Raw genomic sequence first — 14,352 nt, forward strand, 5'->3', positions numbered from 1 at the left:
CTCAGAATTATGTTTTAGCCATGGATAGTTTGTGAAGCATTGGCTTAAACACATGAAATCATGTGTTTGGATGCCATAGCAGTGCCAAATTGCTGTAAATGTTTCTGAACACTTGCGATGATCAGTAACAAACATAACTTGTAGACTGGCACTTTGAGCGGGACTGAGTTTGTCACTTAAATCTTTAGAGAGAAATAGGTTCAGTACATATAATTAATTAGAGACCATCCCATTTACATAGAGGACAGTAGATCACATTTAAATTTCAAATTGCAAATATAAGCCCTCTTGGTCTGTTGGACATGCAGTAGATCCTGGCTCTTTTATTTATAATCTTTGTTTTGTAACAGGTGGTGTTAAAGATGGTCACTGAGATTAAGAAGATTCCTGGTATTTCTCGAATTATGTATGACTTAACATCAAAGCCCCCAGGAACCACTGAGTGGGAGTAATAAACTTCTTGTTCTCTTAAGTACTGTGTGCAGTTTAAATTGATTAGAAACCATTCCCAGTATTGACGTGCAGTGCTGTGAAGAGCCCTGGAGCAGCTACATCACATCTGCATTCTCTACAGCAAAGCTCTGTGGCCTGAGGGCTGAGCTGGAGATACCTAAAAGGGACCGAAGAGTTCGTACGGGTATAATCAAAGCATCATTGCCTACACTCAGACAGTTTGACACTGCTTTGCCTTTGCCTCACTTGTTCTTTATGTGTATAATCACTGTTGCTCTTGATGTCTCTGTTAATGACGATGTGTGAAGGTGGGTGAGTTTGGGGATAGTAATGGGCTTCTGTTCCCTTGCCAGTTTGTAAGAACTGTTAGAAACCCCCCTCCCCCCCCCCTTTTTTTAACCGCTGTGACTTAGTATGTAAACCTTTTAGAGAAACTGAGTTTCTCTGTAAGTAACCTTATTCCTCCAGAGGTTGGGGGATGGATGAACATATCAGGTAAGGTTATTGGTGGGCCGTTCCAGCCACTTTTCTGATTACACTGGCGCTATGAAATGTAAGCTACCTTAAGATGGGAAGCACCAGGAATTTCTTGAAATACTTTGGAATTTTATCATAATCAAAGCTATGGGAGAAACTATGAGTGGTTTCAGTTTAAAATGTTTTCAACTCGCGTCGCACGTAGATGTGATATTGCTGATTGTCACCCTTATAAGTAAGAGGCTTTATCCTTCCCACCTTATGTTGACAGCTCCCACAGCCTTGTATAAAACTCTTCTGCTCTCTCCCTAGAAGAGATTATAAAGTTTGAGCATTTTAATATCATTTAAATGGTCAGAGGGGAAACTTTTAGACCACGAAAACCATTGTGCATAACCACAGCTTACAAATGCATGCCCACGGTTTATATCATCTAGTAAAGAGTTATAAAATGAACTCTTAGATGTAATCTATACACAGGTTTATTACCCACTGCTCGAGCAGAAGACTGTGACCAATCTTGTGCCATGCAAGCTATTGCCAAACCTTATAATCCACCTACCAGCTGTAAGACAAGAACTGCTATAGGATTTGTTGCCATTTCCCCAATTTCTACTCGATCCTTTAAAACATTCGTATAAGCACTATAAAAATAGACAGTGTTAGACTTAAATTCTATAACCACTTCCCACTCAATATTTTAGCTGCTGTTACTGTTTAAGAACATTACCATTTTTTTTCCATTTTTTTTATTGAGGTGTAATTGACATAAAACATATTAGTTTCAGGTGTTCATGTTTTTCTTATACCATTTCTATTTCAGGTTGTTGCTTCTTATTTTCAAAATCTTGTATTAGGTTCAAAATTTTGTTTAGGATTCAGTGTTAGATAAACAATAAAATTATGCATGACAGATGTCTTCCTTTCATTCTGGCTGGCCCAGAGGACAAGAAAACTGTGTTGCTGGACCATCAAGGGAAGAGTTTCTGTCTGTGTAACAGATGTCCTTACTTGAGACAAAAGAGTCAAATGACTTTTATAAAACTTGAAGGGTTTATTCTCTGTCCTGATGATAAGGTATTCATAGTGGCCTTTTGGAAAGAGGATATATGTTAGTGATCTGGCCTTAACAGATTTGGAATCATGTTATTTAAAGCTGGAATAGACAACCTAGAAAAGATTTACAAACATTTATCTTTATGTGTGAAAAAAATTCCTTTTCTAGCAAGTGTCTCATGGTTTTGTATTTAAGTAAATAATAGGAATATAGAAAGAATAGGTAGTAACAGTGTGTTTTTTTTTTCCTCTGTAGAACATTGCTCACTAAGATGGTCCATGTAAAAAGGGTTAGGTCTTATAAGCTTGGAAAATGCTGCTCACTTGTCTTTCCATCTTGGAGATTCATGATACACATTATAGTCAAAGCTCTGAGAAATTTTGAAGTTAAAAACAATTGTTACATTTTTTTAGCCTCACATTTTCCTGATATTTGCTCATTAAACCCTTTTTTATATGGCCCTACTTAATACTGGAAAAATATTTTCTCTGAAACATACCTTTACATGATATAGTAAAAAATAAAATAAAATTTCTGGAATTCAGAAATTTCTTAGTCCTTAGTACCCTCTCTTCCTTTGCAAAGCACTTTCTGCTTTGTGCCATACAGTATTACTCTATACTATACCTTCATAGTACTTCATTTCAGCAGTTGAGAAATGATAAGATTGCAATCCATTTTATACTTAAGGAAGAAGCTCAGTTTAGTAATGGTTACCTAATGAGTTTCAGAATTAAATATCCTTGGTAGACCATAATTATAGCCCCATCATCCACTACCCACCTGAGATACCTCTCTGTAAATATATTTTGTTTCTTCGTACCTGTAGAAGGACAGCAGATCAGGGAAAGCATCTTTTGTTCCTAAGATTGGCAAGCTCAAAATTATTTTTAAGAACCAAATACCAATTCCCACCTTAATGATTCCATCTCTGATTGTCAGCCATGTCAGAAGTAACAGAGCCTGGCGTAACTTCTGAGAGGAAATCTTTAGATATATCTGGGAGATAGTTTTCTATTGTTTTCCCATCTCGCAGTTGCCCCTTCCTCCTGAAAGAGGGGCATGCATGTAGCCACACAGGAATCGTAAGTTTGTTCCTCGCTGTGTTTGGACTTATCCCCTGATAGCCTATTTTACCAGATAATTTGAATCAAACCTCTAGAGAAAGAAGACATTCAGATTAGATAGTACTTTGTCCTGTCATTAAAAAGCTATGTGAATTCGGTCAAGTCGTTTCTGTTTCTTTAGCTGTAAGATGAGGCAGGTTAAATTTACAACATCAAATCCAGCCCTAAATTCTTATTTTATAAATAACAAATTATAGCAGGAAACAGAATGAAGAAATGGAATAGTTTTTTTTTAGAAAATTCTTTTAACATCTGATAAGCGCCAAATATAAACATCAAAATACATTGTAAAATTAAATATTACCCTTCTTCTGAAGCTGCGGTATAGATCAGCAAGGTCACTTGGAAAATATCCATCTACATGTACCCAGTGACAATCTCTTTACTGTGTGTTTTTGGAAAGTTTACAGAATATGCTTTGGCTTTGAAACTAGTGAAAAATCTCTCATAATCATTTATATACAACTAATTGTTGCCAGAGGTGAAACTAGAATCTAGGCTTTTAGTTAGCTACGTTGAAGAAGTAATTCTCTGAGGCCTTTCAAGGCAAGGTTTAACAGGAAGTTATCAGTGTGTAATTGACCATCAGGGATAAATGTACTTCCAAAGTGTTAATCCTCTCTTTACTGACAATACGTTAGTGATTATTTTCTGAACTATCAGAAATTCCTCTGAGACATAGTCCCAGTGCTGTACCCTTCTTTCTTCCTTCCACACTGCTCCCCTCCACTGGTCTCTTCCCCCTCTCTCCTGAATTCTCACTGGAACGTAGTGAGGACACACCTTCGCTTTCACCTCACTGGATCCTCCTTTTATTGGCCCAAATTAAGACTGTAGTAGGGAACTGAATACGAGTTGGGTGTCTCCATCCTTGTCTTTCAGTGTTCCTACTGAGGTGGTTTAGGGAACCCGGTATCTTCTTCAACACTGGCAGGCTTTGACAATAGTAATGATGGCATCCTTGGATCTTATTTTCCTGAGCATTGCATTTAATGACAAGTGAAGAGGTTTGGAATCCCTCAGAGTACCAAAATGCCAGCTTCCATCCCTAGTCATATATTAAGAGACCTGGGTGTTTTATCCAACTCTAGCTTTTTTGTCAGTGGTTCTTAACCCTGGATGCCTATTACTACTACCTGAGGAGTTAAGTCAGCATAGTGACTGGATCTCACAGATCAATTAAATTTGAAATCAATTAAATTTGAATCTTGACAGTTTTAAATCTCAGCTGAAATAAATTGTTAATGAGAGGCATACCTGCCCTGTCTGGTTATGGTTTAAAATCTTGGTCAAACCTATCGATGAGAAGAGAAGGCCATAGATACTGTCTCGCCATAGATGTCATAGCTAAATTAATTCAGAGCTAGGGACCAGTCTCCGGAATTGATTGTACACATACTATGTTGTGGCTCAGACACTCCCAAGGCCTGTTTGGTGGTAATTAGAGCTGCTGACATAAATGTTAACCCTGCTGAGGTCTTTGCAACAATTTATGGGCATCTCTTTCAACTTCTTCCTACTCCTTTTGCTTTTCGTCCAAGAGGAAAAATCCTCCCCTATGTTGCAGCCACCTCTTCAAATCTGAGTGGAACCAGATCATGAAACAGCTGTTACGTACCCACTCAGAAATCCTTCTGGAGCTGCGTCATTTGGGTAATTCTCTAGAGAGCTAGAGATTACCTATCTGTAACCTAAGTTCCCTGAATGAGAATCTTTTGAGCAACTCCATCTTAATTTACCTAACCATTAGCGTCTTTGTTCACTGGTGAATCCTGTGGCATCTTTTGACCTTGTTAAGGTCTTAATTAGCAAGACCTTAACTTTGGGGGGAGTTTGGCTATTTCTTGGGTGTATGAAGTTCAGTTGCTCCAAAATTCTTGAGTTCCAGGAAGCCTGAACCTGGAGTAATTGGAGTGGAGTGTATACTTTTGGAGAATATACATGTTTAAGGTAAGTAATTTTCTGTCTTTGAATCTGCTATGATGTTGTTACAACCTTAAGGTATTAAAAGAAGATGTGAATGTAAACTTTTGGACAGAATTTTTATAAAGAAATATTTTATTAATTGGAGTAGTATAGTTGTGAAATCTAATTGTTCATGTTGCCATTGTATGTTGTAATGTTGGCATAAAGCAGCTTTGCTAAATTAATGTGAAAAGAGTTTAATGCCTTTTGTCTTCAATATACTTCATAAAGAAGGAAACGATAACTTTCATAATGTGTCATTAAGCTTTTAATGTTCATGAGAAAGAGAAGCAGTTGCGAAGAGGACAGACACTATCAAGATGTGGAAAATAAGAAATTGCATGTACTGTCAGGTTTCTGGACAATAAACTTAAATCTCTTTCTCTTACATGTATCAGGGAGTGACAGCATTTTACTTAACAGTATACATAATCGACATCAAATATTGGGTAGATTTTTATTTAAATGATTAGCTTAAAGAGATGGGAATTTGTTTTTCCAAAATTAAAGTCACACATATAAATAGATACGCACACGCTTGCACATTCATTTATATTTGATCAGATCTCAATTTCTTAAAACATAAATTTACCTTTATTAATTGATACAAAAGTTGGATCCTTTTTATTATTTTGGGACCGTGTTATCGGAGGTGATCAAAACTCATCAAATTAAATGTTTTTATTACGAGTTAATCATTGTAAAGATGAGAGGAAATAACCATGTTCAGAAACTGAATTCAGGAATTACTTTTGGAAAGCTACATTGCTCTGCTGTGTTTCCTTCCAGATCGATGATCTGTCTGGTCTGGATGGCTATTTAAGAAGACTATTCAGTTTAACTGTGTTTCGAAAAGTTTTAATTGTTTTAACATGGCTCAAAACGATTATTACTTTTTTATCTTGAACTCTCAAAAATCTATTATCCTTTTTAAAAAAATACTGTTATCAAAAGCTATATTTTATACCATAGCGAAGTAGTATTTTTTAAATTGTTATTCTAATAAGTTTATATACGTTAGATACTAGAAAATACTAGGAATCCCACTTTAAACTCACTGTTACCCAAGTACTGTGTCAAAGTCTAATTAAATGCTTTTTTTTTTTTTTTCATTTTTAGAATGCTATTCCATATTCAGTTTTTATGTTACTGTTCTTTTAGGCAATCTGTAAACTGCCAACATTCTTTTCTAAAAAATATAGAGAAATATAAAGAAAATTATTTAAAAATTTTTTACTTAATGTGGCTACATTAAAGAATGAAGAATGCACCAGAGCAATGTAGCTTTACCTCATTGCATCAGGATGATTGATATTTGCTCTAAATAAAAAAGTTTCAGTGGACTAAAAATAGCTAGGTGAGAAAATTTTGATGCTTTTGGAAAGCAACTTCTTTCACTATGTGGATAGTGAGGATGTAATTTAATGAATGGAAGTACTCTATAGAGTTGTGTGTTTTTTGTTGTTTTTTTTTTTTAAGAAAAGTGCTAAGAATTATACAGTGAATTTGTGTGTTCAACACTCCTTAAAAATTTTCAAGCATATACAACTAATGCCCCCTCCATATTCCTACAACTTAGATTCAAGAATTAAAATAGTACTTTTCCTTAATGATTGAATAAATGATGTAGCATATAGGGTGATTTTTTCAAAAGTCAAGTACCCAGAGATTTTAAATTAAGTGAGATATCTTGGAATTTTTTTTACTTAACGAGTGTTTTTCTGCTGCCTAGTCTGTTTTCTGTTGGATTTCTGCTTAAAGAAAAACTTAAGAATTTATCGTTGAACTGGAAACATTTTGAGAAATTTTTTTTAAACTTTTATTTTTCTTTTCTGGTCAGATTCTTAATGTATCTGATGTGAATTATTACAGAGGTTCCCAAACTTTCTCAGCTCCCAAACTTTCACAGTTTTTTTAGTAATTTTTTTATGTTTACTCTAGGCCAAAATAAGTATCTCGAATAGCAGTTTCAATGATTAAATGATAGTAATGTTCAAATAACTTAAAAAATATTTATGTCCTAACATTGTAGTAGCTCTTTGAAAAACATAAAAAAGCTCTTTGAACATATGTTGAAAAAAATATATATTCTTAAATGAGTTAATTACTAATGGTATGTATGCATCTGTTGGGCACCGTACAACTTTGGGATAGCTTGAACATTACCACCCTCATTTTCTGTTCCATGCTGGGTTTTGCACAGTACTTTTTATCACAGCAGCCACTGAAAATGCAGCTTTGCAAAGATATGACATCACTGAAAGGCATGTAGCATGATCATATGTTGAAATTGACCTACCTACAAGCTAGTACACCTTTGTGTCTATGTCATTTTGCTGTAGTGGCTCGGAGTGCCTTAGGGGACAGTTTGAGAACCATGATGTCTGAGGGGTTCCCCCTGCCCTCATTAATTTAGTTGGCTTAATTTCTAATGATAAGTCTACGATACTCTTGTCCTTGATAATGAAAGAGTTGTCTTTCTTGGTTTTGACATTTAAGAGTTAGCATATTTTACAGAAGTATAGATATTTAAAAATCTCAGTGCATCTTCCTAAGAGTGCAGAAACAGTTATACCATAAATTACACAAAGTATACACATACAGAACGTGCTTAGATTCAAGTTTGATGTATGCTTTCATTCACTTTGTCAGGTAACTACCGAGGCTTAAAATTATCACACCTTTTAGACCTATATAATAGGAGTGACTATTTAAATTTACTCAATTTACACTGTGCCAAATGCACTAACATTCATTAGTATATTGATTTCTCTTTGTAAAACAATCACATACCACACACACATAAATCATTCTGTTAAGTAGACAGTGATGCCCATCCCTTGAATGTGTTTTTAGAATTCATTAAGGCAGAGAGAGGGAGTCGGCACCTCTCACATTAGTTTGGGAATAAATTGAACTTCAAGCTTACAGAACATAGCTATCTTGAATATAGTTTACCTTTGTGTGACTTCTTTATCCTGAATCTCAAGAGAGAACCATTGTAAAAAATAATTTTCTCTAAGAAACGAGAATAAGAATCCTGAAATTGGCATATTAATGGCATAGAGTAAGATTCCTAGTTTAGTTATTAGGTGTAATTTGGGGAATGAACATTAGAAATAATGTTTGTTCTTGATTCTGGTATAATATCAGTCTGAAATCCAATAAACTTGATTTATTTCTGACGCCACATAGCTGTGTTACCTTGAGCAATCTGGGCAACAGTTAAGTGTATGTAGGAATAATATTACCTCTGTGGTCAAGTGAAAGATGTATGGAAAATACATTATGTATGAGACTATGCTTTATCTGTAAAATACTAGTGTAAGCATGGTCTTATTTAAAACAGATGGCAGTGCATATGAAACAAATTATGTGGATTAATAATCCCATTGTGCTCAATTAGCTGGAAAAATTCAGTTAAATTTTATGCCAGATCTCCAGATTTTGCAGGTGGGATGGGATGACTTGCTTTCAACTATACAATGGCTATGAATGCATCTTTATGAAATTTGTGCCTCATGATATTAAGCCTAACAGAGAACAGAACTGCCTCCTGTCTCCTAATTTCTAAACTTGTACTTGAAAAGTAAAAATATTGAGTATCTTTATTCTGATTCTAGCCGTGTGCAGTAATGAAAGTTTTGTCTCCTTGTAGTTGGGGAAAGAGGGCCCGTTTGGAACTGGACTGCATGGCAGGAGGAGAGTGGCAGGCAAGCTGGCATAGTTTCATCTATATTTGCAGCTAATCCCCAGTGCTAGCCTGTCTGGCATCACTGCCTCAGCTCCACCTCAGATCGTCAGGCATTAGATTCTCATAGGAGCACCAGTCCCTGGTGCCAATAAGGTTGGGGACTGCCGCATTAATAGATATGACGTCAGCATGTGAGTAATTGCAGAACAAAATATTCAGACAGTACTTCCCATAACATGTTAAGAGGTGAGGGAGGACACAAGCTCACATGATGTTCAGATCCTTTTCGTCACCCCCAGATTAGAGCTGGTCTTGGCAGGCAGTAGGTTACGGAGAGGTGGAAAGTGTAGAATAGTCCAGGTGGGCGGAGGCTAGCAGTCAGAAGTGAAAAAGCTTTGATGAGCTTGGCCTGTTTGGGTAGAACTGGAGAGTTGGTGCAAAACTGTGGGAGACTGTCATTCAGCTATGGGATTGAATTGAGTCTAGTTGGGAGTGTGTGCTGCACAAGGCAAAAGATGCAGAAACTTTGTGATAGTCCAGCCATAAGGAAGTGGCACCAGCCCTTTTCCCTCATAAACAAGGTCTCTGTGATAAGCTATAGTCAATCTAGTCAGTCACATAAACTTCCATGCCTTTTTATGGTTCAAGTGACATGCTATATGTTTGAGAAAAGCCTTTAGCATGGCTTTTAAGACCCTCCACAGCCTAACTGCCTGCCAGTCTGGCCTAACTTTATCTTCTGCAGCCAAGTGGACTCTGTTGTGGGTCCCTCTTATCCCTGGCTGTTTTACTTCTCTCCTTTGCCCCTAGGGCTCCCCCTGCCTGGAGTGCCAAGCCCCACTCTGCAAACATTAAATCAGCTTTCAGTGCTGGGGAGGATCTCTTCTGTGAAAACTTCGTAGTCCATGCTGGTGTCTGTAGGATGGAGCATTCATTCATTTCCAAGCCCCACCACCTGTCGAGGAATTCCATGACTATTTATATTTATATTTATTTCTGTTTTATTTGTTTATCTTCAACCAAACTAAACTTTTCAAAGGCAGAGTCGATGGTTTGTTTGTTTGTTTGTCTTTAAACTTTTATAGCCTGGTTCATCATGTGAAAATGGAATGCTTTTTAAAAACACCTTCAAGAGGACAAGACTTATTTCAAAGGAAAAATATCCAATAGTAGAATTCCAAGCATCAGAGCCATAAGTGAGGAGGCTAAGCTCAGACAGGTAACCTGGCCTGCCCCCTTGCTTCCACACTTGAAATCACCAAATGGGAAACCATTTATATTTTTCTATATGTGTAACTTTTAGTCTTGTGTTACAGCCCTAAGCGCAGCACTATTTATAAAAATTATTTATTTTTAACTCTGGTTAGACAATCTGGTTCTTTGGCAAATTCTGTTTGAATTGTAAATTGAAATTTGAATGCTTGGAGAATAGCATGCCATTATTATTTGGAATTTCTTCAATCTTTTCATGAGGTTGGGTGGTCAAGGTTCTCCCTGTCCAAGAGGTAGAAAGTCCCAAAATTCCAAGTAGTGAGGTAATAGTCCTGGCTTGAGGCAGTCTGAGCAGTTTTCAAGGTTCTTTTCTGGTTAGACTGGCCACTTGGCCATTCAGATTTTCTTTAAAAATTGTTCTCTTTAGTTTTTCTCTGGGCATCTTGTCTACTCTTTTTCACAAAGATAAAAGTTTTAGAAAAGAAGGTTAGGCAATTAAATCTCAATGGGGATTGAAAGGTTTTCAGCTTTTGTTGTAGCACAGAAACACTGTTTAGTTCATTACTTAGAAAAGTGAAGAATAATGGTGTTTATCAGGCAAGGTGTATTTTTGAGTGCTAATATGCTGCCGAGTGGCCCGGCGAATGTGAGGCAGCCATAGGTTGCCTTTATTTTGTGGTTTAATGTTAAAAGAGCGAGAGGTTTATTATCCATCATCATTTACTTTAAACATTTTGCATTTATTCAGTAATGGGAAGATGTACGTAACTTGACGTTTATTATCCTCCGAGCAAATGTGAGTTTATTTATGGCAGTATATATTGCACAAGCACCTGTTCTGTGCCTGGCGTTGTGCTAGGTTCCAAGAACAAGGGTCGAAGACTGCAGACCATGTCATGTTGGACTCCTCTGGGTCCCTCACTATACCCAGCCCTCTACACGATTATCTGAATTGTTTTTAAATGACTGCTCCTTCTTCCAAGATACTTCTTCAGTCCGCTTCTTTCCCTCTCCAGCTTCCACCGCAGTCCAGGCCCTCCAGTGTCACCGTTCTGTCTCATTGCAGCGGCAGCCAAGGGATTTTTCTCTGCCCCAGTTTCTTCTCCAAGCTAGTATCTTTGTTTCAAAACACAGATCGTGGACTCATACGAAGTTTTGGTCACCTTATTCATCTGCCGAAAACACATTCATTATCTCCTATGTCCATGGAATAATGCCCAGACTGCTTTACCTGACACATAATGAATTTTCCAGCGTCATCTTCTAAGACTATCTTCCAGCCAGTCCTCAAACTTTAGGCATCTTTCTGCCCTGTGTGTGTGTGTCCAGGCTGTGCTCTACCTCCCTAGGCAAGGTGACCACCAAATGGTATGTGAAGCCAGCTCATGCTTTAAGGCCCAGTTCAAGTGACCTCTCCTAGAAGCCTTCCTCTCAGTTCCTTTAAGTCAGAGCATTTGCTTTCTCCTCTACGTTCCTGCCGCACATATGTGCATTTGTCTTAGAGCATTTATTCCATTCTGCCTTGCTTTGCAGTCGTTCGCTTGCTTATTTCCGATACTCAGTTACAAACTTTGTGAGAGAGGAGAGGTCTTGATTTTGTGTCCCAGCAATACCCATAATAGTGCTTGACCTATAACAGGTGCTTTCAAATGCTTAATCAATGTTATGTTTTATGCTTTATGTGTTTTTAATTGCTTGCCTTTTGGTCATCGAATTCTTAGTTTTCATAAATCATCAGTATCATTGCTCAAAAGGGGAGTTGGACTCGCATTCATATTTACAGGTGTTAGGTAAGGAAGGTCGAAGGGAGTCTGTACATAGCAAGCAGGTCAGCAGCAGAGCAGAAGCAACAAGGGACAGAGGGTCAGATTCCTTGAGGCCGTTTCTCCAGTTTCCTAAGTGACCAGTTGCTTCATAAGTGTAATCTTGAACAAGTTACTCTTTCTGAACCTTTCCTCTCACTTAAAATAATATGAAAATAGTACCTACCTACTAGGATTGTTGTGAGGACTAAAGACATTTTATTTTAGGTATAATACCCAGTGCGGTGCTGGCATCTACCGGTTTTTCAGCCAGTGAGAGTCATGTGTACACATTGCTCGCTCTGCCTGCTGTTGCTGTTGCTGTTGCTTCAGTAGAATGTATTTGTTTTGTATGGCCCTATACACTTCTGGGTACAACTGACAGGAACAGACAAAGGCAGCCTGTTCATAGGCTGGCCAGTGACCTGACACAAGATGGCCTGGCGTAAATGGCTCCTCCTAGATGGAGCTGATTATTATTTCCTGCCTTGGGAGTTTTAAACTGGGAGATTCTGAAAGACTGAGTTATGTAGGGGTGTGGGAATTTAAGGTAAATTAGAGTTGGATCCCGAGAGGCTGTGTTGGCTCTGTGCAAGATGAGGTTATGAACAAGCAGCAGAAAGTGGTCGAGTGGTAACAGAAAATATGCAGAGAGGAGCACGAATACTGAGGATGGGCGATAGGATGGGAGGAGGGAAGGGAGGACAGAGGAGGAAGGGGAAGAGAGAGCTAGGCGGTGGACTCAGTTCTTAGTATCGCTTAGTAGTTTTCATCCAGAAGGTTCGAGTGTCGCTTTGCATCTTTCCACAGAAGACAGAAGAGATGGCATCATGTGGAAGGTGGGCTTTGCTGCTTTTACTTCCTCTCCCAGGGCCGCGACAGTCCAGCTAGTCAGGCCTGCTCACAGGGAGTGTCCGCAGAGCTGATGCCTGGTGGTGTGCCTCTCCGGACAGACGGGCAGTTACTAAAGGAATCGTCTGCAATGTGATCCCCAGGTCCACTTGACTCTGGGTCCTTTCAGCACTCGAGAGTCATGACAGAGGAGGTCTTCATTTTACCTGGTAGGCTCAAATGCAGGTCACCTGGGGCACCAGGTTACAGGGCTGGTAGATTCCAGCCATGACTTCTGTGATGGGTAGGAATTTGGCACTAGGACCCCAAAAAACCAAACCTGAAAGCAGGGGTCCACAGATGATGCAATTTACAATTGAAGTTAAATGATCAAAGTGATGCTGCAAGTGTTGAGAATTTGAGCAACAAAGTGGGGAAAATCTTAGTTCAGTTTTTTTAGTTTAGGCAATGGAACTGAGCTAATAGTTCAGAAATAATGTTAAGATTTACCTGAGAGTCCTCTTTGCACAAGAGTTAGGCACTCCCCAAATCTCCAACTTCCCCTCCTCTCCACCCCTAGATTAAAGCACAAAACTTTACCAGCTTAGTTTCTGATTCATTCTGGGAAAGAGTTCCTATTTTAATTGGTTCCTTTTCCTTTTCATTCTTTAGCACTAGAAGTCAGCCTGTCTCAATTTGAAACACACTTGCAAACATGTCTAAAAAAAACCGTGAAGTCAGTTTTTCTTCTTCTTCTTCTTCTTCTTCTTCTTCTTTTTTTTTTTTTTTTTAAAGCAGTTATCACTTATCACTCTTCTGGAGCCTGTGGTTTCTAGGAAAAACAAAATTAGTATGTATAAATTGGTGGGTACAGGCTGTTGGAGCTCATACAGGGTGACTTAGTCCAATTATAATTTTAAGTTTCAAATGTTTTTTGATTCATATCCATTCCTTAGATATGCAAGCCTAATTATTTATGCCCTGTGTTCTGTCTCTTCTTACTGCCTGACTTTATAGCTATTGAAGTGCTCGTTATGTTGGCATTGGGAAGGAATGAAGAGGGAAAGGCATAGAAACAAACTAGTTAATTTTATTTTTTAATAACTTCTGCCTATAAAGAAGTTTAGTGGGGGAAGAAATACTATTGGCCTCAAGGTTGTCTGAGGCTTATCTCTAGTTCATTCAGATTTCTAGAAGCTGAGAAATGGTAAGGACCTGGGGAAAAAGTTGTATTTTATCCCAAAGGGCAACTAAATTTAGCTCCAGAGTTGGAAAGATTGCACAGCTGGTAAAAGTGGAGCTACACAGAGAACTCTGAACCTGGGAGCACTTCTCTCTCCCTCAGACTGTTTTTCAGCTTTGTAGATCCTACTGGTCAGGGATAGACTCCCACTTCCCATCCCCCTACCCTCCACCCACCACCATACTTGAGAGCAAGCACCTCCTCCCATTAATCATGTCTATGTCTTGGGTCACTGAAGTCCCATTTGGGGCCTCCTCATGAAGTTTAATTTAAAACTAAGAAACCTATCCTGCTTCCTTCTTGGAAGCAGCAAGGCCAGAGTCCTTTTAGCATAGAGAGAACCACCACTTGTAAGGCCTTTTCCTCTTTCAAGTTAATTTGTGTCAGATTGTGCAGACTGATTCTTTAATCTTTAGAGGTCTTTTTGGAAAGCAGAATTTAACTTTTTAAACATTCAACAAAAAGATGTTTAATGCCTTCAAAAGTTGGTT

The 14,352-nt window shown here is 38.1% G+C and overlaps 1 protein-coding gene across 2 annotated transcripts in view; it reads left to right on the forward strand.

Moving 5' to 3' along the window:
* The window catches only part of GMPS (guanine monophosphate synthase), a 57,561-nt gene extending 55,718 nt beyond the window's left edge, over positions 1 to 1,843 (forward strand). For both annotated transcript variants that reach the window (XM_016138703.2, XM_016138704.2), the window contains exon 16: positions 351 to 1,843. In XM_016138703.2, the coding sequence (XP_015994189.1) occupies positions 351 to 452 (102 nt within the window). In that variant the 3' untranslated portion in view covers positions 453 to 1,843. The remainder of the gene's footprint in view (positions 1 to 350) is intronic.
* The last annotated feature ends 12,509 nt before the right edge of the window (positions 1,844 to 14,352 follow it).

This window comes from Rousettus aegyptiacus, unplaced genomic scaffold (assembly GCF_014176215.1).
Source record: "Rousettus aegyptiacus isolate mRouAeg1 unplaced genomic scaffold, mRouAeg1.p scaffold_m13_p_4, whole genome shotgun sequence".
Classification (NCBI taxonomy): Eukaryota; Metazoa; Chordata; class Mammalia; order Chiroptera; family Pteropodidae; genus Rousettus; species Rousettus aegyptiacus.